This window comes from Rhinolophus ferrumequinum, chromosome 2 (assembly GCF_004115265.2).
Source record: "Rhinolophus ferrumequinum isolate MPI-CBG mRhiFer1 chromosome 2, mRhiFer1_v1.p, whole genome shotgun sequence".
Classification (NCBI taxonomy): Eukaryota; Metazoa; Chordata; class Mammalia; order Chiroptera; family Rhinolophidae; genus Rhinolophus; species Rhinolophus ferrumequinum.
This window is the reverse complement of record NC_046285.1, coordinates 46,707,028-46,730,779: the sequence shown is the minus strand read 5'-3', so window position 1 is coordinate 46,730,779 and position 23,752 is coordinate 46,707,028. Positions and strand designations below refer to the sequence as shown.

Here is a 23,752-nt window from a genome sequence, read left to right as displayed (position 1 = left end):
GGACAATGACTTGGAGTTGATGGGCCCTGGACAAACACACTGTTCCCCAATATTCCCCAATAAAATTAAATAAATAAATATATTCAGACCTTGATCTACATGGCAAAAATAACCCCCGGAAATAACGTAAATTAAAAAAAAAGGTGGTCAATACAATGACAAGCATACCCACATTTACGAGGTGCGATCAAATAATATGGTGAATGTTAAAATAAAAATATTACAGTAAAAGACGCATTGCCGTTAATCCCCCTAGCTTCAAATACACTTATCCCATCATTTTTGCCACTTTCTGAAGCAGTTCTGGAAGTCCTCTTTCATGAGTGTCTTTAATTGCGCTGTTGTGGCTGCCTCCATGTCCTGAATCATTTTGACTTTGGGGAAGAGCTAGAAGTCTCACGGGAATAAGGTGGATGAGAACACACTGTAATGTTTTTATTTGACAGAAATTGCCATATACCCGAAGCGATGTGAGACATAGAGTGTTGTCATGATGGAGGATGATTTACAGCACACTTTACAACACACCTTCTCTCAACCATAGCTCACACCCGACTGCACCGAACAAGTTGAAACTTGTCACACACTGTTACTAAGCTTTGACAGGCTGCTTCTCATATTGAAGATACTTCCCTTTCCATTGGATGGCACTTGGCAGCAGCATTTACCATATTTTGTGACCACAACGGAAAGGCTCCGTGTTACACTTTGCTTCTGGTATGGCAATTTCTATCAAATAAAAACATTATGGTGTGTCCTTATCTACCTTATTCACCAGATCTGGCACTGTGCGACTTCTGGCTCTTCCCCAAAGTCAAAATGACCAGGAAAGTTTAACATTTTGAATCAATTTAGGACATCGAGGCAGCCATGATAGTGCAACTAAAGACTCATGAAAGAGTACGTCCAGAACTGCTTCAGCAAGTGGCAAGTGTGTGGACTAGGCACTGGTGTCAGTGCATAGCTCCCCGAGGAGAGGTACTTCGAAGGTAACCATAGTGATATTCAGTAATGAGGTATGTAGCACCTTTTCTAGGGTGAGTTTCGAACGTAATTGTCAGATCACGTATATGGTTTAAAAATGAGTAGCCTATATTTAGTCATAATTATGTAAACATGACAATTGATTTAACTGAAATTATGATATAATATTTGATGTTTGGATATATGGGAAGTATATTGGAGTGTAAGCAGTAAAAGAGAGCTACTAAATCCTTACCATCCATGCAAGAAAGTTAATAGATAATACCTATATCTGAAAAATCACAGAAAAGTATTAATAGATGTAGATAAACATCAAAAGAAAAACCTGAAAGAGTTAAAGTTGTCTTTGTGGGGGGGGGGGACAGGATACGTGGGCAAAGAACTATAGTTTTTTTTGTTAATTCTTATAAAACTTAAACTTTAAACAATAGAATTATATCAACAAACTTTTTCTGGAAAGCATTAAACAGTAAAATACTTGAGGCTTTGCAAGCCATGCAGTCATTTGCAACTATCCAATTGTATAGTTATAACACAAAGGAAGCTGTAAATAGTACCTAAACAAATGGCTGTGACTGTTTCAATAAAATGTTATTTGTAGACACTGGATTTTGACTTTCATATAATTTTCATATGTCACAATATTCTTTTCCTTTTGACCTTTGTAACCACATAAAATGTAAAAAAACATTCTTAATTTTAGGCCATTCAAAAACAGGCAGTGGGCTGGATTTGGCCTGTGAGCCATAATTTGCCAATCCTTGCCTTAATGTGAACATCTAAGAAATGAAAATAAAAACTACATAATAACCACTTCACTGTGGAACCTAATTGGGTGGTGAATACACAGTGCAATATGTAGATGATATAGAATTGTGGACTTGAAATCTATATAATTTTATTAACCAATGTCACCCCAATAAATTAAAAAAAAAACGAAGGGTGAAGAGTGGGAAAATTGTGCAAAATAATTTCAAATTTGTCTCCACATCTTGCCTGTTACAAGATTTCCTGTTTTACCAGGAGTCCATTCTGAAGGACATGAGGAAGAACATCCATTTACCAAGCTTTTTCTTGTATACTGTCTCTTTTATCTTTACAATCCTGTTAAGCTAAGTAGAATTAGGGTCCCTGTTTTCTATAGACATGGAACCTGTCTTGTAGAGATAAATAACTTGCCCCAAAATCATAGTTTATAAGGGACTCGATTTGATATTAGAACCCAATGCTTTTATCCTATTTTCGTCTTTATTGCTTACTGTACAAATAATACAGGAGTATATTTTAAAATATTAAAACCCGATAGAATATAATTAAAACATCATTGTCCTCCTTCACCCCTGTCACAATCCCATCCCTCTCCCCATACACACTCAAGAGTTAACAGCTATTACAGTGTTGTTGCTAACCTATGTTGTAGGTAGAAAATAGTTCTATTGTTGGGGGAAAACATTCACAAATCTTTTTTTTTTTTCCAGACTCTTAAATTCCTAGCAAAGTGCCGTAAGAAAAAGAAACTATTTGGTCCTTGGCAAGGACTCAGAGAACTCACTGATGCACGCCGAGTTGAACTGAAGCAGCAAGTGGATGACTATGTTAGAAGACATCCAGTATGTAGCCTTCTATGCCATGGTATCAGTGTTACATTATTATAGTGCATGATATTCAACAAAGCAGTGTCTCAGATGTATATGTACATATATTGTTCATATAAGGTAATGTAGCTGCTTTACCATAGAGTTAATGGATTTGGAGTCTTATAATTTTATGGGCATAAAGGTGTAGTTACTATAAAGGAGACTTTGCTTCAAGTCAGTTATTTTCCATACTGCATCAGCAAGACTGTCTCCACATCCTCACCAACCTTTGTTATTTTCACGTCCTAATGGGTGAAGTGGTATGTGTGATTTGGATTTGCTTTTCCCTAGTGATTAGTAATTTTGAACATCTTTTATTCGCCATTTGTGTATCCTTTTTGGAGAACTGTCTATTCAGGTTCTTTGCCCATTTTTTAATCAGGTTTTCTTTTTGTTGCTGAGTTTTAGGAGTTCTCTATATATTTTGGATACTAATCCCTTATCAGGTATATGATTTGCAAATATCTGTGGGCTTTTACTTATTGATAGTCACCTTTGATGGAGAAAAGTTTTTTATTTTGGTGAAGTCCAGTTTGTCTATTTTTTCTCTTGTTGCCTGTGCCTTCAGTGTCGTATCCAAGAAATCATTGCCAAATCCAGTGTCATGAAGTTTTTTCTCTATCTTCTAAAAGTTTTATAGTTTTGGCTTTTGCATTTAGGTCTTGGATGTCTATTTCTTGTAACGTACTATGTGTGATTCTGATGCGTACTCCTGTTTAAAAAAGTGCTACTTTAGCCATACTCTAATGCAGCTATTTAAACTTCCATGGCTAAAAACTACGTAAGGTGTTAGCTGGAACAGGAATGTATCCAAGATCCAAGATCCAATGTATCCAAGAACTGGAATATTTGAGAAAGCTGTGGTGTCAGAAGCTTTATCAGCTTCAAAGTTAAGATTTCATTCTTCTCCAAACTAATTAATTAAGTTCCCTTTAAAGTAGCTGAATAGCCAAAAGAACACAGTCCTTTGGTTGATTTTGTGCCTTGTTCCATGATATCAAAAACAGTTATAACATTATGGCTTAGATAAGTTTGGGAGTGACGATAAGATAAGTAGATATGAGGAAGTAAGATAGTCTCATCAGGTAGGGTCCAGAACAAAATGGTTGGCCTTATTACTCTTCTTCCAGGATAATGTCTTTTATAGTTTTCACTATGATTTCTCAGTCTTACCTCTTCTCCCAAAATACCACACTGTGTGAGGAAGTGAGGTATGGGAGTATACCAAAAAGAAACTTCTCCACCTTCATTTTCATCGAAAACTGCTTTTAAGAGGCTACTTAATGCTTTCACGAGAGTACAAAGTAGACATCAATCATAGCATTCAATTGATGAGAGACAGCTAAGCATTCTGGAACCTCTGCTAAGTGGTTGGGTGAAACATACTTTGATACATATGTCATTCCTGTCACAATTTATTCTGTCCTCTGTTCCCAGAGCTCTCAGATGTCAGATGTGACTAGCAAGGAGCTTCATTCCCAAGCTCAACAACAACTACAACACTACTTCATGGGCAGGGCCCTGGAAGAGAGAACCCAGCAACACAGGGAGGCTCTGATGGCTCAGATCAGCACCAACATTGAACAGTTAATGAGTATGTGCTTATTCCATTTTTGTTTTCTAAGAGAAACAACCTATACAAGATTTTGTGACATCTAAAATCTTTAGAAGGAAAACACCATTTAGTGGTCTATTAGCCCATCTTCTGTCCTCAGAAATTTCTATATCTATATCATACAATGTTCTCAAATGATGTAGATCCCATAACCTCCTTATTGACTTCTTCTTCTGGCCTTGCTATCATTCATATGTATCAATTCAGACAAAATTATTAATTTTAAAGACGCTGAGTCCTACTAGTCAGATTCTTTTATGTAGCCTCAAAAGCTGTCGATCATATTTTAGAAGTAGATGATGACAGTAGTTGCAGTGCCATTTTTATAATTTTTAAATGAAGTGATTTCACAAAAATGAATTCATCAGATCCTCACTGGTGTATTGAATGAGAGATCCCATCCATGAAGCCAGTGTTTCAGTCAGCCTCTGAAACTTTTTCTGTGGAGCAGAGAGAACCAGAGTCATCTATTTAATGCCCTTACTTGCAAATTTTGTATTTTTGAATGGATAGGTGGCTATAACTGAGTCTCTCATCTATAGGATGAGGTTCTTCTATTATATTTTAAAGCTTTCTGTTCTTTAAATAAACCATCTTTAGAAAACTACATCTTTATTCTTTTAACACAGAATGGGGCGGGGGGTTACAGTAGCTGCCAGCCACAGCTACAACTTGTGAATAGTCACATGCCACCTAGCAATGATAATAGATTCAGAATTGGAACTCTGTCCCTGCCTGCTATTGCAGAGTTCCAACTTTGTAGTTTCCAAGTTGCCACTTGTTTGTACGGAACTCTCCCACTCACCTGTTTATTTTCTCTTTACTACAGAAGCACCAAGTCTGAAGGAGGCAGAAGGAAAAGAATCTGAGCTCTTCCTAAGTAGATCCCGACCTGTGGCGGCCAAGGCCAAGCAGGCACATCTCACCACTCTGAAGCATATACAAGCACCCTGGTGGAAGAAGCTTGGGGAAGAAGTAGGAGATGAGGTTGATGTCCCAAAAGATGAGCTTAGTGTAGAATTAGGAACTTTATTCATTGGTGGAACCAAACCGCCTTAAGGAATTACCCTGACACAAATCCTGTATTTCAGGAGGTTATTACTGGTTCTGTCTCTGGCATGCTAGTAGACTAGAGCTGTCCTAACTCATGGTTTTCCAGAGGTTCCTCTCCAAACAAGGATTTACAGGCAGTAGGCAAAGACTTATCTTCTACCTCTATTTCAATTCAGTTTTTTCTTTTCCTCCCATACCTCCACACACACACAGATTGGTGGAAGTAAACTCAGCATGACATTCCATTGCTTATATTAAATGTGATATTTCTTTTTTGTTTCTGCTGTTTTCCAACTAAAGGTGTTTTCTAAATAAATACTTTCAACAATTGTTCTGAAAAACTCACCAGAATTACCTGAACTTTTCACATTTATTTATTAGAATTCCTATTTTTCTATTAATACAAGAAGTATGCTCTTGGCTTTTATTAAAGGAAGGAAAAGAAATGGTCATATGAAGGATATTTGACCATTTTCTACAAAACAGTGTTTGACCTCAATTTCTATCTTGTTATTTCTAAAAGAAACTACATTTAAAAAATCTTAGGGGGCAGCTGGATGGCTCAGTTGGTTAGAGCGCGAGCTCTTAACAACAAGGTTGCTGGTTTAATTCCCGTATGGGATCGTCGGCTGTGCCCCCTGCAAATAAAGATTGAAAATGGCCACTGGACTTAGGGCTGAGCTGTGCCCTCCACAAGTAGATTGAAGGACAATGACTTGACTTGGAGCTGATGAGCCCTGGAGAAACAGACTGTTTCCCAACATTCCCCAATAAAAAAAAAAAAAATTAAAAAATCTTCCTGGGATTCAATGCAAGAATAATTTCTCCAGATAAAATTGCATTTTTTTTTTTTCTATGAGAACTATACAACCCACTATTTCCCTTTTTGTCTCCTAGGAATCCCACAGTTGAATATTATGTTTAACTTCTGTTACGTCCTAGGTAACTATGTGATCATTTGGTTCCAACCTAGTCATTTCTGATTTTCCTATTTATTTTTAATTGTGTTTTAATAGCAGAAGCCACCACTACTTGTGTTTGTAATAGTATGGAATTTAAGTTATAGTATGGAATTTAAGTTAAAATTAATTAACTAATCATGGACACCATAGTATAAGGCACCTGGAGTGTGCTTTTAGTATAAATAAGTGGAAATACCAGTATTTCTGGAAGGGAAGACCAAATAGTATAATGCCCATTACTCCAAAGTTGAGGTTAGTAAATTCTAGTCAAAATCCTCATGAAATTTTTATTCATAACTGGAAAACAAATGTGTAAAATTCATCTGTAAGAATAAGCAGAAGAGAGTTCTGGTTTCACTTAGAATGTAGAAAGCTATGTGAGAGTCTTGCTCCTACTGGTACCTTAAAAAAAAAAAAAAGCCAGGTAATCTACAAAAATAGTTTTCCCTGAGCCTATCAGATATTTGAAGCCTCAAGAGGCCCAAGTAAATTGAGATAGGCCTCAATATCTGTGAAATGAACTATTTCATCTTTAGTAGAGCATAGGACACAAAGGTAGCTGGATAAGAAGTCAGCTAAAATTTTAACAAATACTTAAATGCCAAGGATGAGGTAGCCTCTCAGTTCAGCATACCTGGGAACCTCAGACAGGAGAATTTAGACCTCTACCAAATAAAAGAAAGTTGTGGGAGCAGGGCAGGAGGCCTGAAAAGATGCAGTTAGTGTCAAAGGCACATAGAAAGTGATAGGCTGCTTACTGGGTGACATGCCCAAAGCCCCACCCACTTTCCCAAACCCTTCCTTTAAAACCTTACAGCTGCCAGAGCTGTGGCAGCAAGCCCTCTGACCTCCAAGGCTCAGACAAAATTCCAGTGTTTGTTTAAGGAAGGAATAGGAACAAAGCCTATTTGTCCCTGGGGGCATGATAGGAAACACTCTGTCCCAGACACAAATAGAGATCCAGTGTTGCTAAGGGAGGAATAGAAACTCCACTCCTGGGAGAGTGTCAGGAAATCATCTTGAGCCCAGAAATCCTACACCAACAGAAAGCAGAGGTCTTCTAATACTGGTCTTTCTGCTAAAGACCAACTGCAGATATGAGGCAGTTCGACTGCCCTGGGGTAGATGGTTAGGTACCCCGAGAAAGCCCCATCCCAACCCCAGGAAGAAGAGACCGGGCCCAAAATTTAGGCTGGATCAGGACAACAGACCACACAGCGCAATGACTGGCCTAGCACAAGCAAGCAACAGCAGTTTACTGATAGGGAAAAGTACGTGGAGAGAGACCCTCTCTGTGGTAAAAGCATGCAAGATGACTAAACGTGGAAGGTAGACCAGGAACACTGAGAAAAGCTTTCTAGACTCCACTCTGAGCACAAGGTAACAGCAGATAAAAAATAAAGGAATTGCAGCCTATGGTGCATTGAAAGTAAGAAAAACCAAACCCAGCTAAACTGACTAGTTTAACTCAACCCTCCTGCAATACTGAAATACATTTTTTTCTTTTAATTTGACTTAATGTATCATATTTTCTGACTTATAATGCTTATATTTACTAAATTAACATAACAATTCTGCATTATAGAGGTAATAGTGAAAATTATCTAAGACATGAAAAAAGTGATTTTATCAATCTATTTGTCACAATTTAATTTTATTGGATGACTTGCTTACATTATCAGCTCATTTTCTATAGAAAATACATTTATATGTACTTTATAATACAAATATGAGAAATACAAGAAACATAATTATTAACATTTAATTTTTATGAACTTACAGAGTGCCTGAAAATAGAAAATTCTATAGTTAATACAAATTCTGTAGAAAAGCCACTCTGAATCATATTTTTCAGGAATATCCATATCCATTTAGGTCAATTTCAAATTATGGCAAAAGAGAATCCAAATGCATGATTGCTAGGCTGAATTTTTTTATTGCAGAAAATACATTATATCTAATATTCCATGGCTAAAAATTCCAACCCGTTTCCATATTCTCTCATTAGAAATGTTTTCCTTTTTTCAAACACCACCAATGAGAGGCATTAGATAATGCATTATTAGTTATCTGGCAGATTCCCTAGTTGTGAAGTAAATATGATTTCATCACAGTAAAAATTGTCCTAGTATGATTCAAGAGGTAAAGTTGCTAACAAGTTCAAGAAGGAACTCATGATGTCCAATGATAAAAGAGAAAGGAAATCCAATTTGGTTGTTGAAAAACTACATTAGAATTCATTTCTGCCCCATAAGACTATTGAAATTGGTAAGCCTGCTACTTTGAAGACAATGGTATGCGATAAAACAAGTATATTATTTTGTTATGAAAGACCATATTACTAATATTTCTGTCATATGTGTTTAAGAGTGTCTGGGGAGATCAATACAAACCAATATTTACCTTGGTGATCACAGAAGACTAATTCATGGCGGCATCTGATATTTGAAGCTGAATTTGCTATTTTGCCAGGTACAATCCCAAAACAGGTTTTTCCATTATTCAGAATGGTCTTAGAATACCTTTCTTGCTAAGGAATTCCCTGAAGATTTTAAGTAAAAACAGTAAGTAGTACAACTGTAATGCATCCCCAGCAGAGTCGACCTTGATTCCTTTCCATGAAACATAGTTTATATCCCCAAATTTTCCACTGATGAAAAATTCTTCATGCTTCATCATTTTTCAGTTTTTTATAAACTTCAGGGTCAAGCTCCATTTGGTAAATTTGTCAACCCTGCATTTTCTTTCTTGTGACAGTCCAGAAGTTTCAGCAGCTCTTGTCTCCAGGTTAAAAGTTTCTCTCTTCACTGGAAAATCTGGGTGCCATTTCTCCACCCTGTGCATATCACCATGACTTTCTTTGCCTGTTTTCTGGGGAACATTCACTCTGGCCCTTTTTTGATACTATGTTTCCTAGTGCTTATATATCTAAGTTATAAAGGCATAAGCTGATGACTTTCTATGTCATGTTTGTGTGTTAACCACATAGGCCAACTTCATAGGCAGCTCTTCGGGTCTGTGCTTGAACTCCGTGGATCCTTGGACCCCTGGCTCTTCCCCTTGCTCTAGACAAGAGATCACTTAGGTTTGCAGAGCACAAATACAGTTAGAGAGATTGGCAGTCTCAGTTTTCCTGCATCACGTCATTGTAGAGGGCCCTCTGATTGGTATCCAGTAACTTCTACTCTTCCTGGAAAAATACATGGCCACTTCCTCAAATGCCAACAAACTCTGGGACTTAGGCAAGATGAGCTCAGATGCCACTGTCAAGTCTTTGGTGTTCAGGAAAGGCAAGATCTGAGCAGGCATAGCTCTCACACACATAGGCTGTTTATGAGTATTTCTGCTCAGCTGTTGTAGACCCTGGTATGTATTCCAAAATTCTTCATCCTGGAACCCGCCCACTGGATGGGGTGCTGCTGGCTTCAGCTTGAAGCGTAGGGCCTCTACTGTTTCTCCAAGAGCACTGCCTCCTTTTCCAGCTCATGGACTGCAACTGGCATCATTCTGTCTTGGAACAGTTTGCTCCTGTGTTGGACACCTCTCAGAAGCCTGGATACCTCTCAGAAGCCTGCTCATTCCACACCTACATCCCTCCTAAGACCCAACCTGTCATCCTCCCTTCTCATCCCAAAGCTTATCCAGCAGAAGGCAAGGAGATACCACAGACAGAATAGGTCCCCAAATCTCAATCTCTTCCATCCTCAAAGGGAGTCTATATACAGAGACCTGTGGAAACCAGGAGCCTGGAGGCAGGCAGAATAATACACATCAAGAGGATGAAACAAAAGTCATCTGGTCTGGTCTGTTTTCCTAAAGCCAGCCCAGTTTCTCCATGGATATAGTGCCTAATCCGGAGTACCAATGTTCTCAAGAGAAAAGTCAGGAGAACAGAAGTCCTGATTCCTGGAGGAAGCCTCCTGACATGTTTCTAAAAGTCAATTGGTATGAAGGATGACTACGAACTGTGACATGGAGACAAAGGTCTGAAAATTTACCTCATGTCATACTGGCTTCCTAGGGACACCAGAACAGAGGCCCCAAAATTCCCAGAGCAGCAATCCCTCTGTCCTCAGCATAGGTGGGACACAAGTTCCCATCTGCTACAATATTCTGTAGGCAGGCCCTAGTCAAGAAATGGGTACCAAAATACCTGCACTTCCAGTGGAAACACCCATGACTCACTATGAGGGCTAGGGATATCAGAGGAATGATCTTTTCTTAGGCTTTGAGTATGGGGTGTTTGGTACACTCTGGATTCTTCCGGGATTTTTGCTGATGTAGGGAAATATAACTGATAAGGACTCAGTGTTCTGCGGGGCAAGTATAGATATTTTCATACAAAATCCAAATCTCATAATTTAGACTTTTCTTCACCCTTAGAGACCCCCGATTAATGAGGATTTTAGTTAATGACTATTAAATATAACTGAGAGCTGCATGAGAAGTCTGCACATCATCAGGAAGCAGGTTCAGTTGTTAATGAAGTCTGCTGGATGCCTCAGCCCTAAACAGCTGCAGTTCATATTCAGCAACATTCCCTTGCTTACTGACCTCAACTAGAAGTTCTTGGAGAGCCTGCAGAAGACCTTCCAAGCCCTAACTCATGTCGGGCTTGGAAGGGCTGCCCTGTACATACCAAGTTTTAAAGAGTGCAAGAGGATGAAACGAGTCATCAGGCCTGGACTGTTTTTCTAAAATTACAGTACCCTGCACACACTGTACCCCTTCTCTGTTTTTTTCCCTAAGCACTTTGCCATCTACCGTATTATTTAACTTTATTTTATCTCTCCTTACTAAATTATTATTCCAAAAAGGCAAGCATTTTTGTCTCATTTGATCTCAGCTATATCTCCAGGTCCAAGAACAGTATATTGTAATTGCGGTAATTGCAACAGGAATTGCAGGGGACTGCAATTTTAGATGGGTAGCCAGCAAAGGCTTTACTGAGCTTGTTTGAACCTCAAAGGGTTATATAAGCATTATGGTGAGGATGCATAGAGTGGCCTGACTAGCTGAGTGCCTGGCACACACTAAGACTCAATAAATTCAAACTAATACTCTTACTGTCAAGAGTGTCTGATCACGGAGCTGGTTACTTTTACCCCCTTTCCTTAGGGGCTTAAGGAGAGCATGCATGATTTCGGTGACTTTTACTGGAGTTCGTCATTGACTCCCATTCCAGGACCCGAGCTTTCAAATCTCACCCTTTGCTTAAGGCCCAGATGAAGCGCCACTTCCTAGGAGGCACTTTCCTAGTATTCACTATTCTCTCTCTCTCTCACTTAGATCCTTAGAGACTTCTCCGATATAGTCCGAGTTCCATTACTAAGTCGCTATGTCTTTGGGCGAGTCACTTTAATCTGGTTCTCATTTTTTATCAGTAAAATTAAGAGGTTAGATGAGATCTACTTTCCGTCTTTAATATTCATGACTCTAAGAGCAAATCCCAAATTCCCATTCTTCTCACAGCTCATTCAACAATCCTAATGGCAGCTGGTGCCCGCTGTACGGGGGTCTCCGCAAAAGCCCAAGCCTTAACCTGGGTCAGTCAAGACCAACGCTACCGAGGAACTGCAGGTAGCCGGCCGACCCACCTTGCAATGGAAACACCTGACCTTTCCCAGAACGCCAGCCCTTCCAGCATTTCCGGCTCTCCCCAGATCTTCTTCCGGAACACTAGCTCCCGTTTGACTCCGCCCCTCTTCTACTCTTTAGAGTCTATTGGCTGTTTCTTTGAGGAAGCGGAGCATTTCCTGACGTTGATTGGTTTCCGTCATTGTTGTGGGGTTAGTTACAAACAAGGCGTGTCTGGTATCCCTAGAAACGCTCTGCCGATAGCCCTGATTGGTCCATGTCCTAACCATCTTCCGTCCCAACTGCGAGTGGTTGAGTCCCTTGGCGGGGCGCGGCAGTGGTAGGTGTCGCTTTCGGGATTCCAGAGCTGACGTGGCTTAAATTTGGGAGGAGGGGGGCAACTGGAGCCTCTTACCGTAGCCTCTTCCAGGTGAGTGGGGGACGATCCCCAACTGCTCCCCCCTCCTTGAGTCTTTTAACGATCACCCCAGTCACAGGGCCCCGGGAGCTGTCGAAGCAGCCACACTCTGGTCCTTTTCCCCGCCCCGCCTCTCCCTGATTCAGTCCGGGATCCGACCCTTCACCCGTCTCCCTTCATTTACCAGGCCTAGTTCTTCTAGTCGCGTATTTGCTTCGGAGTCGCCCTGCGCGGCCTCGGGGCACATATGCGCGGTCTGCCTCCTCCATAGGACGTTTCTCCTCCGGGAGCGACAGAGAAAAGCGCTGGGATCAGTCTTACCCGCAAGGCCTTGTTCCCTGAGCGGCCTGCTTTGGCAGCCCTGGATACGCAGCAGCTGACCTCGGAAAGAACCTGCTGGGCCCCTACACTCAGTCCCTAAACAAACTTAGTGTCCGGAAGGGGAGGCGGGACCCAAACAAATCAAAGGTGTTGAGGGCGGAGATCACAGAAACATTGGCGATATTAACATAAACTGGAGCCTGTTGAAAGATCCTGCTAAGGAGTTGCTGGGATGACACGGAGAGGGATGATCCTTGCGGTCCCATCGGTATTAAAGTTCCAGGAATCAGAGGTGGGCAGGCTGTTGGAGGAAAGGTACTCCCGAAGAGAGTTCTGGAGGGAAAAGAACTTGATTTGGTGGTATGAAGGGTGTTTATTCTGCATAAGGCGAGTGGTGTGTAGGAGGTGAAAGGGAGGGTAAGCCCCTTGACAAAAGGAATATATTTGTCTGACTTATTTAAAGAGTTCCAGTTGGTCTGCGGGGAGAGGACAATTTAAGAGTGGGACAGAAGTACTTTCATTTTTGGAAATAGTTGGAAGCTTTCTGAGCTTTTATAGAGTCTTAACAATTATCTGCAAGATTCTCTTCCCACAGAGAGCCTGGAGGCCTTTCCAGAAGCATGAAGTAATTAAATGTGGATGGTCAGATGATTATGAATGGTCAAAACCAGGAAATGATCGTTTGGAAAATGGCAGGATTTGGTTATAGAATAGATAATACGAAAAAGTTGAAGAGAACTCAAAAATTGCAGGCATTGTACACTATTTCACAGCTTACTTTTCATCCCTTGACCATGGAATGACCATTAAATGCTTTCCTCTTTACTACATTAAATTTGACTTTTAAAGTAGTTCCAAACATTTTTAATTGCGCTCCCTATCAGTAAAACATTTTGAGTAAGCCACCTCCAAATACTGTATATTTAATTATGGATAATGTATAAATGGCACTGTAAATATATTACTTAGATTATAAAATACGCAAAAGCATATTTTAAAATGGATGAAAAAAATCTTGCCCACTTTCTGGATGCTCCCAACCCAATTAGGAGTACATATAAAGATGTTTCCTTATTTTTCAAGAAGGCTGCTTGCATCTCTGAGGACTTCCAGACTGGGGGAACCTTTTAAAACTTTTTTTTTTTGAGAACTTCCATTCTTCTGGGATGCACCCTCTCCTAAAAATAATCGTCTGTAGGGGATAATTCTTTTTTCCTTCTGCTTGACTCTTAAAGATCCCCTTCTTTTTTTCCCCTTTGCATTAATGGGTTATTTAAAGGAATGTTGGTTTTACTCTTGTTTGTAAAAAATAAATCATAAACTTCTCTAGGTTAACTACCGTTAGGAATATATTATTTGGGAAACATCTCACCACTAATCATTACATACCAGTCTATTGTTAGTGACATATTGTATAGTGACATACCACTATATAAGTGAACCTTAGGCTCTATAATACTCTACTTTTAATTAAGCTATTTTAAAATCAGCAGCATGTGCTTTCAGTGGAATGAAATTTAATACAGATATAATAGTGGAATGAAATTTAATACAGATATAATATAAAACAAAAATATCTCCTGACCCATTTCCTCATTCCCCACATTCTGGAAGTAAGCACTATAAATAATTTCTTGGGTTTTTTTCTTAAGAAACTTTTTTTATATGCTAAACACTATGGGAAAAAGAAATCTTTTTTTTTAAATAATTTTTTAATTTTTCAATTACAGTTGACATACAATACTAGTTTCAGGTGTACAACATAGTGATTAGACATTTATATAACTTACAAAGTGATCACCCCAATAAATGTAGTACCCATCTGACACCATACATAGTTATTACAATATTATTGACTGTATTCCCTATGCTGTACTTTACATCCCCAAGACTACTGTGCAACCACCAATTAATCCCTTCCCCTTTTTCACCCATCTCCCCAACCCCTCTCCCAGCTGGCAACCATCAAAATATTCTGTATCTATGTGTCTGTTTGTGTTTTGTTTGTTCATTTATTTTTGTTCTTTAGATTCTACATGTAAGTGAAATCATGGCATTTGTCTTTCTCTGTCTAACTTAACCCTTAGCATGTGTTTTGTGATCCCCCTTGAGAGGACAAACACATGCTGTTGTATCCCTTTCTTTTGCCTCTTAATACTATATTTTTCTATATAAGTATAAAACTACCTCACTTTTTAAAAAAGGGGAATACAGCATTCCCTTATAGAAATATCAAAGTATTTAGCCTGTTCCCTCTTGGTGGGCATTTAGATCACTTCCAGTTATTGGCCATCACAAGCACTGCAACAGTGAATGTCTGTGTACACATGTCCTTGTGCCTTGTGTGAGCCTGGCTGTGGTACACACAATATGGAACTCATTGGGGCCATACTATTCTGAATCATTTCATTTTAGTCCATACAGTCCTCAAAAAAAGTGCTTATGGAACTATAAATATATGTAAGTATATGAGCGCTCTCATGCATCCAGCCCTATTTTCAGCCTCAGTGACAAATGTTGGGTGCTGAGGTGATTCAGAACATACGTTATCTTTTGTGTATCTCCCATCAGCCAAGAAGCTTTGTTGAGCTTTGTGACGGGGGAAATTACTTAACCTCAGTGTACCTTAGTTCATTTGCCTTAAAACGGGATATTGATAGCGCCTCCTCTTTCGGGTTGTTTTAATAATAGAAAAAGTGAAATAATGAGGGTAAATAAGTTATATGTAAAGCAATTGGAACAGTACTTATAGTACTATGTATATAAATTATAGCTATCATTTACTTCTACATTTAATGAAAATAGTCGTTTTTCGTGTCATGAAAAATAGTTTTCATTTTCTAATTGTAATTTATATCGTAGTATTGCATATGCTTTTTCCAGCTATATAGCACCACTTCCTATCAGCTCCTCAAACTGGTTTAGAATTAGTTTGAGAATTAAGGAATTAAGAAGCACTACGGAGGCTCCACCAAATATGCATTAAATAAGTTTGAGGAGGGACCTGGAAATCTCATCATTTTCTGTGTTATTTCTTTGGGAAGTGTAATTTAAATTCCAAAGCAAATGGATGTCCACTCAGGCACGCACTCACTATCTTCAGTTACGGTTTTCCTGTGCATTTTGTACTAAGGTCTCTGTGGTTAGGGACATGCTTTAGATTTCTTTTTATATTTTTGTGGCTCCTGGCATTATGCTCTACACCAAGTAGTTATTTTGAAAATAATTATAGCAGACAATAATTTATAGCAGTGAAGACTTTAAGAAAATAAGATTTCCTGAATTTTAAGTACCACCTCAGCATTCAAGTGTCGAGATCCTGTGCAGGGTTTGTGGAAGGTAGGGCCAGCATTGACTTTGAGGGATTGTTTTATTTGCGCAGTGTTTTATTGAAGCCTTGCCTTGGCATGCAGCTCTTTATTTTTTATTTTCCCAAGTTGCTAGTCATCATTCTGGTGCTTTATAAAACAATAGCAAGAGCATTGTTTGTCCAACAGTGACACATACTCCGTACATGAATTTATTACTGTGAGCATAAATATTTTCCCCTTTACTTATTTTTATATATGCATCTGCCCATTTCTGTCCTACAGTGAGCCTAACAGAGGGGGGAGATCTATCTTTCTTCATTTAGCTTTAGCATGGCAACTTAGTGGCTCTTTTGCTCTTAAATTCCCAACCTTTGAGCAGCCTAACGCGCTTAACTGCCTGACATGCCCTTTCCATTTCCATTTCCTTTTCCATGTTACTACTTTCATATCAATCACTATAGAAATTTCTCTTGAATCTTGGAGTCGTAATGCTGGGCATTAGAATGCTCCCTGTCAGTCTTCTTCTTTTTAAGGTGAGGAAACTGTAAAGTGACTTTATTGGTATAATACAACCTCTTGTTTTGGAGCCAGGACTAAAAGTTCAGTTCCTGGCTGCCAATTTGGTGCTCTTTCCAATATGTCGTCTATTTTCTCATTGCTCTCTGAGATTGTTGAATCAGTCTATGAGAAACTCCTCTTACTTTGACCTGAAATGGTACATCCCTGATACTGATCTTTTCTTTCTTCAAATATATTTTTAAATGGTAATTTAAGAAAAGTAACCTATTTTCTATTTAAAGAGTTTTTTTCTTATTCAATAATGCTTAGTAAGCTGAGGGACTTTGAAATGTCTTAACTTCTCTGAGTGTCAGTTTTCCTCATCTATAAAATGGGGATGAAGAAAATACCTACCTTGCAGATTTTGTAAGGATTAGAGAAATATATATAAAGTGGTACATATTGCTCAATAATTATTACCGATTACCATTATCATCCTATGTTCATCTGCATGTGTCCTTTATGTACAATAATTTTTAGTAGGATGCTGATGGAGACACACTCTTTGAGGGAGGATGAATCAATGTCATGTGTGGTAGTGGTGGATTGGGGTGGGGGTGATTTTAGTTTGAAAAAAATATTGTTGGACATTCTGGGTTGATAATCTCAGATACATGGTGGTCTCTTTTAGTATGTAGCTTCAAGTCTTTAAATTGCAGATAAGCGCTCTTGGATTTTGGTTTTTTATATTTGTTCTGTACCTTTGCTTTGGTTTTCTTCTTCAGGAAATTCATATTGCTGTATACCTACAATGTTTCTTATTTTGTCTTGATTCCTTTTTTTATTGCTTTTCCTTAAAAATTTTTTAAATAAACAAATTGTTAGTAATTTTAGATTTACTGCAGAAAATGTGCAAAGATAGTTCACAGTTCAGTATACCTCTTACCCAGTATTCCCTAATGTTAATATGTTACATTAGCAAAGTGCATTTGTCAAAACTAAGAAACCAACATTGATTAATTACTATTAACTAAACTTCATACTTTGCTTGAATTTCACTATTTCTCCATTAATTAATGCCCTTTTTCTGTTCCAGGATCAAATTGTAGAATATCACATTTGCGTTTAGTTCATTTCTTTTTTCTTTTCTTTTTTTTTTTTGAGATAATTGTAAAGTCACACTTGTAATAAATAATACTGAAAGATCCCTGTACACTTTTTCTACTTTCCCTCAGGGTATCATTTTACAAAACTACTGTGTAATACCACAACCAGGATACTGACATTAATACATTCCCCAGTTTTATTTGTATCCTCGTGTGTGTGTGTGTGTATGTGTGTGTGTGTGTGTGAATGTATAAGTTCTATACAATTTTATCACCTTTATTGGTTCCATATCTACTATCATAGTTAAGATATTGCAGGGTTCCAGCACCACACTTAGTTGCCTTTTTATAACTAAAACTACCTCCTACCCTCCGACTTCCAACCCCTCCCTAAGCACTGGCAACCAGTAATCTGTCCTCCATTTCTAAAATTTTGTCATTTCAAAAATGTGCACATATGTAATTATGTAGAATGTAACCCTTTGGAATTGGCTTTTTTTTTTCCATTCATAAATTCCTGCAGACTAAATTGTTGCGTGTATCAATAGTTTGTTCCCTTTAATTGTTGCACAGTATTCCAAGGAATGTATATACCCTCATTTGTTTAACCATATTGAAGGTTACTTGTTGAAGGACATGTTTTCTGAATCCAGTTTGGGACTCTTAAAACTGAAGCGGCTATCAACATTCATATATAGGTTTTGTGTGAATTTAAGTTTTTATTTCTCTGTAATAAATGCTTAGGAGTAAAATTACTGGATCATAAGGTAATCGTATGTTTAGTTTATAGTTAATTTCCTTTTGATTTTTAAAATTATCCTTCATTTCAACTTTCTTTTTTCTTAAGGCATGATTTGTTGTGGTTATTCATTTTCCTGTTTCTTGTAGTTTCATCTTCATTTCCAAAATGATTAAGATTATTTTCAATTATTTTTTGTGTTTCTACTTTTGGGTTTTTCAATTTAGGGGAACTATCTAGTTCTTTTATATAATTTTATTTCTTTTAATTCATTTGAAGTCAAAGAAAGCATCTTCTACATATATGTTCAGCAAAGTTTGCAGTATAGAAAATGTTGAAAGTATCAGAAGTAATTTTTCTTTAGTAAATGACACATATTTCATTTCCCAGTGTTTGTGCTCTGCTGTTCATACATTCAGCATTTAATACTTAACTGTTAATTTTTGTTAAGTAGGTATTAATATTTGAAGTAGATACTGTTGTTTTAAGCTTATTGAGATATAATTGACAACTAAAAATGTATTTAAGTTGTATAATGTGGTTTTGATGTACATATACATTATTAAATGATTATAACAATCAAACTAATTAATATATCCCTCACTTCACATAGTTACTTTTTTATTGTGATGAGAACATTAAAGATTTACTCTCTTAGCAAATTGCAAGTACAATATATTAGGTTGGTGCAAAAGTAATTGCAGTTTAAAAGGTTAAAAATTACAATTGCAAAAACCCAATTACTTTTGTACCAACCTAATGGTATTATTAACTATAGTTACCTTGCTGTACATTAGATCCCCAGAACTTATTCATCCTATATAAGTAAAACTTTGTGCCTTTTGACAAACATCTCCCCATCTTCCTTGGCCCCTGGCAACCGCTATTCCACTCTGCTTCTATGTGTTTTATTTTTCATATGTAAATGAAATCATGCAGTATTTGTCTTTCTGTACCTGGTTTATTTCACTTAGCATAATGCCCTTCAGGTTCATCCGCATTCTCTCAAATGACAGGATTTCCTTACTTTTTTAGAGCTGAATAATATTCCACTGTGTGTATATACCACATTTCTTTATCCATTCATCTCTTGGTGGACACTTAGGCTGATTCTATAATTTAGTCATTGTGAATGATGCAATGAACATGGGCGTAGAGCTATCGCTTCAAGATACAGATTTTATTTCCTTTGGCTGTATACACGGAAGTGGAATTGCTGTATCATATGGTAGTTCTATTTTTAGTTTTTTGAGGAAACTTCACACTGTTTTCCATAATAACTATACCAATTTATATTCCCAACTACAGTGTACCAAGGATTTTCTTTTTTCCATATCCTGGCCAACACTTGTTATCATTTCTATTTTTGAGAATAGCCATTGATAGATACAAGGTGATAACTATGATTTTGATTTGCATTTGCCTGAAGATTGGGGATGTTGAGCATTTTTCATTTACCTGTTGACCATTTGTGTATATTCTTTTAAGAAATGTCTATCCAGATTCTTGACCATTTTTAAATTAGGTTGTTTTCTTGCTACTGAATTGTTTGAGTTCCTTATATATTTTAGATACTAATCCTTCATCAGATATGTGGTTTGCAGGTATTTTTTCAGTAGGTTGTCTGTTCATTCTGTTATTTCCTTTGCTGTGCCAGGAGCATTTCATTTTTTTAATTTCAAATTATTTGTTTTCGGGTACAGTTGACATTCAGTATTATTTTATATTAGTTTCAGGTGTACAGCATAACTGTTAGACATTTATATAATTTATGCAGTAACCCCCTGATTAGTCTAGCACCCCCTAGCACTATTGGGGGCAGGATGAAAAAGGTGAAGGGATTAAATATTCACGGAGATGTGAAGTACAGTGCCGGAAGCACTTTAGTTGGATGCAGTCTTTGTTTTTGCTTTTGTTGTCTGTGATTTTAGAATCATATCCAAGAAATCTTTGTTCAGACCAATGTCAAGAAGGTTTTTCCCTATGTTTTCTTCTACTTATTTTACAGTATTTTTGTCCTACTTAAATACAGTCAAGGTCTTATGTTTAAATCTTTAATCCAGTTTGAGTTGATTTTTGTACATGGTGTGGAATGAAGGTCCAATTTCATTCTGCATGTGGATATCCAGTTTTCCCATCACCATTTATTGCAGGGACCGTGTTTTCCCCATTGTGTGTTCTTGGCAACTTTTTGAAGATTAATTGATGGTTAATGTGTGGGTTTCTATCTATGCTATCTATTCTGTTTCGTTGATCTATATGTCTATGTTACTGTCACACAACTTTGATAGTGCTGCCTCCATCTTTGTTCATACTCAAGACTGCTTTGGCAATTTGGAGTCTTTTGTAGTTCCATATAGTTTTAGGATTTTTTTTCCTGTGGCAAAAGGCATTGTCCTAATAAACTTTAATTTAAAAAAAAAGGCATTGTAATTGTAATACGGACTGCACCTAATCTGTTGATTGCTTTGAGGGGAATATGAGGTAGGACAACTAAGTTCGCAAACTCATCCTAGAAGAAGTGCCACATACCTCACTGCTGAATATCACTACAGTCACCCTCGAAGTACTCCCCTTGGGAAGCTATGCACTGTTGGCAGTGCCTAGTCCACCCTTCAAAGCAATTTTGAAACTCTTTTTTTCTGGAATGGCCATCAGCGCTGTCGTCGTATTACTCTTGTCATCAAAATGTCTTCCTTTCAATATTTCCTTTATTTTCGGGTAAAGAAAGAAGTCATTGGGGACTAGATCAGGTGAGTAGGGAGAGTGTTCCAATACAGTTATTTTACTGGCTAAAAACTCCCTCACAGACAGTGCTGTGTGAGCTGGCGCACTGTCGTGATGGAAGAGCCATGAATTGTTGGCAAAAAGTTCAGGGCGTGTAACTTTTTCATGAAGACTTTTCAGCACTTCCAAATAGTAAACTTGGTTAACTGTTTGTCCAGTTGGTACAAATTCGTAATGAATAATCCCTCTGATATCAAAAAAAGTTTAGCAACAACAGCAACAAGTTCTTGAACTTAGTTGTCAGACCTCATATATGTTTTAACAGTATTAATTCTTCCAATCCACAAACGTGGATATATTTCTATTTATTTGTGTCTTCTTCAATTTCTTTATAATTTCAGTGTACAGGTCTTTCATCCCCGTGGTTAAATTTATTCCTGTTTATTTTTTGATGCAATTATAAGTGGGATTGTTTTCTTTAAATTTTTTGATAGTTTGTTAGTATATAAAAACGCAAAAAGTTTTGTGTACTGATTTTGTATCCTGCAACTTTACTGAATTTGTTTATTAGTTCTAACAGTTTTTGATGGAGTGTTTTCTCTATATAAGGTCAAGTCATCTAAAAACACTTTTACTTCTTCCTTTCTGATTTGGATGCCTTGTTTCTTTTCCTTGCATAATTGCTCTGGCTAGGATTTCCAGTATTACATTGAATAGAAGTGTCTAGAATGAACATTATTGTCTTATTTCTGATTTTAGAGGAAAAGCTTTCAGCTTTTCACTGTTGAGTATGTTAGCTGTGGGCTTACCATATATATGGCCTTTATTATTTTGAGGTACATCCCTTCTGTACCTAATTTGTTGAGAGTTTTTTATCATAAGAGGATGTTGAATTTTGTCAAATGCTTTTTCTACATCTGTTGAAATGATTGTATGATATTTATCCTTCATTTTGTTGATACGGTTTATCACACTAATTGATTTGTAGATGTTGTACCATTCTTACATCCCAGGAATAAATCCTATTTGGTTATGGTGTACGATCCTTTTAATGTGCTGTTGAATTTAGTCTGCTAGTATTTTATTGAGGATTTTTGCATCTATGTTTATCAGGGATATTGGCCTAAAATTATCTTGCAGTGTCCTTGTTTGGATTCCATATCAGGGTAATGCTGACGTTGTAAAATGAATTAGAAAGTGTTCCTTCCTCCTCACTTTCTTGGACGAGTTTGAGAAGGATTAACATTAATTCTTCCTTAAATGTTTGCTAGAAGTTATCACCAGTGAGGTCATCAAGTCCTGAGCATTTTTTTGTTGAGAGGTTTTTGATTACTGATTTAATCTCCTTACTCATTATTGGTCTGGTCAGACTTTCTATTTCTTTATAATTCAGTCTTGGTTGTATATTCTAAGAATTTATCTGTTTCAGGTTATACAATTTGTTGGCATATAATTGTTCATCATACTTTCTTACGATCCTTTGTATTTCTGTGGTATCTTTTTGAAGTCCCATTACTTGGTTATTATTTTTTTTTTTGCTTGTTCTCAGTGTTATGTGAAAAATCTGAACATAAAGTGATTCTGTTTGATGTTATGTTCCACTATGACTTTCTTTGATGAGTACAAATCTCTGTGCCTAATAAAGACTTTAGTTATGGTGTTCATTTCCTTCATTAATGGTTACTATAGAAAATTGACTGTAGCATTGAAAAGAAAGTCAGTGTACTGATGAGTTCTGATTTTTACTGATTGTAGTTATGAGTCTCATAGCTTGAATGAGTGGTTATATATGGTCCCATGTACTTATATATGACCCTTTGTTGCCCTTCCAATAGTTATATATGTAGTTACGTATGGTCCTATGTTACCCTCCTAGCAGTGGTTCTCTTTTTCCTTTCCTGTTTCACACATCTTTTCCAAATGATGTATGCTAGTTAAGTAATTCAAGACAACCTGTTATACAATATGGAGGTTCCTCAAAAAATTAAAAATAGAACTATCATGTGACCCAGTGATCCCGCTTCTGGGTATTTGTGCGAAGAAATCCAAAACACTAATTTGAAAAGATGTGTGTACCCCTATGTTGATTGCAGCTCTTTACAATAGCCAAGATACGGAAACAACCTAGGTGTTCATCGATAGTCGAACAGGTAAAGAAGATTTGGCACATATATACAATGGAAAATTACTCAGTCATAAAGAAAGAATGAAATTTTGCCATTTGAACACCATGGCTGGACCTAGAGGGTATTATGCTAAGTGAAATAAGTCAGACAGAGAGTCACAAACATTTTCACTTATATGTGAAATCTAAAAATATAGAACAAGTAAACAAAGCAAAGCAAAAACAGACTTACAGATACAGAGGACGAATTGATGGCCACCAGATTGGAGGGAGGTTTGAGGGATGGATGAAAGGAATTAAGAAGTACAAATTGCCAGTTATAAAAATAGTCACGGGGATTTGTGAAGTACAGCATAGAGAGTATAGTCGATAATATAATAACTGTGTTTATATTATATGCCAGATGGGTACTCGCAGGGTGATCACTTCATAAGGTTTATAAATGTCTAATCACTATATTGTACACCTGAAACTAATATAATATTGTATGTCAACTGTAATGGAACAATAAATTAAAAAAAAAAGAAAAAAGAAACAAAAAACCTTTATATCCTTTAGAGGGCTGACAAAAAAGAAAGAAGACAGCCTGTTACAGAAACAAAGGACTGAATACTTCTTTCTTAATTAAGGATCACAGCTGCCCTAAACACTATTACTACTCGGAGTAGAAGACAACTAG

General features: G+C 37.3%; 2 protein-coding genes across 7 annotated transcripts in view; both read left to right on the top strand.

The window, feature by feature from the left end:
• The window catches only part of IQCB1 (IQ motif containing B1), a 45,053-nt gene extending 39,423 nt beyond the window's left edge, over nucleotides 1-5,630 (top strand). For both annotated transcript variants that reach the window (XM_033092221.1, XM_033092228.1), the window contains exons 13-15: nucleotides 2,463-2,594; nucleotides 4,059-4,215; nucleotides 5,066-5,630. In XM_033092221.1, coding sequence (XP_032948112.1) covers nucleotides 2,463-2,594; nucleotides 4,059-4,215; nucleotides 5,066-5,295 — 519 coding nt within the window. In that variant the 3' untranslated portion in view covers nucleotides 5,296-5,630. The remainder of the gene's footprint in view (nucleotides 1-2,462; nucleotides 2,595-4,058; nucleotides 4,216-5,065) is intronic.
• Nucleotides 5,631-8,219: 2,589 nt separating this feature from the next.
• Nucleotides 8,220-23,752, top strand: part of GOLGB1 (golgin B1) — a 77,222-nt gene continuing 61,689 nt past the window's right edge. For 3 of the 5 annotated variants that reach the window (XM_033088855.1, XM_033088846.1, XM_033088828.1), the window contains exon 1: nucleotides 8,220-12,258. The gene's annotated coding sequence lies outside the window, so the exon portion shown is untranslated. Of the gene's footprint in view, nucleotides 12,259-12,726; nucleotides 12,860-23,752 lie in introns of those variants that run through there. The other 2 variants (XM_033088862.1, XM_033088837.1) reach the window with 2 other exon arrangements.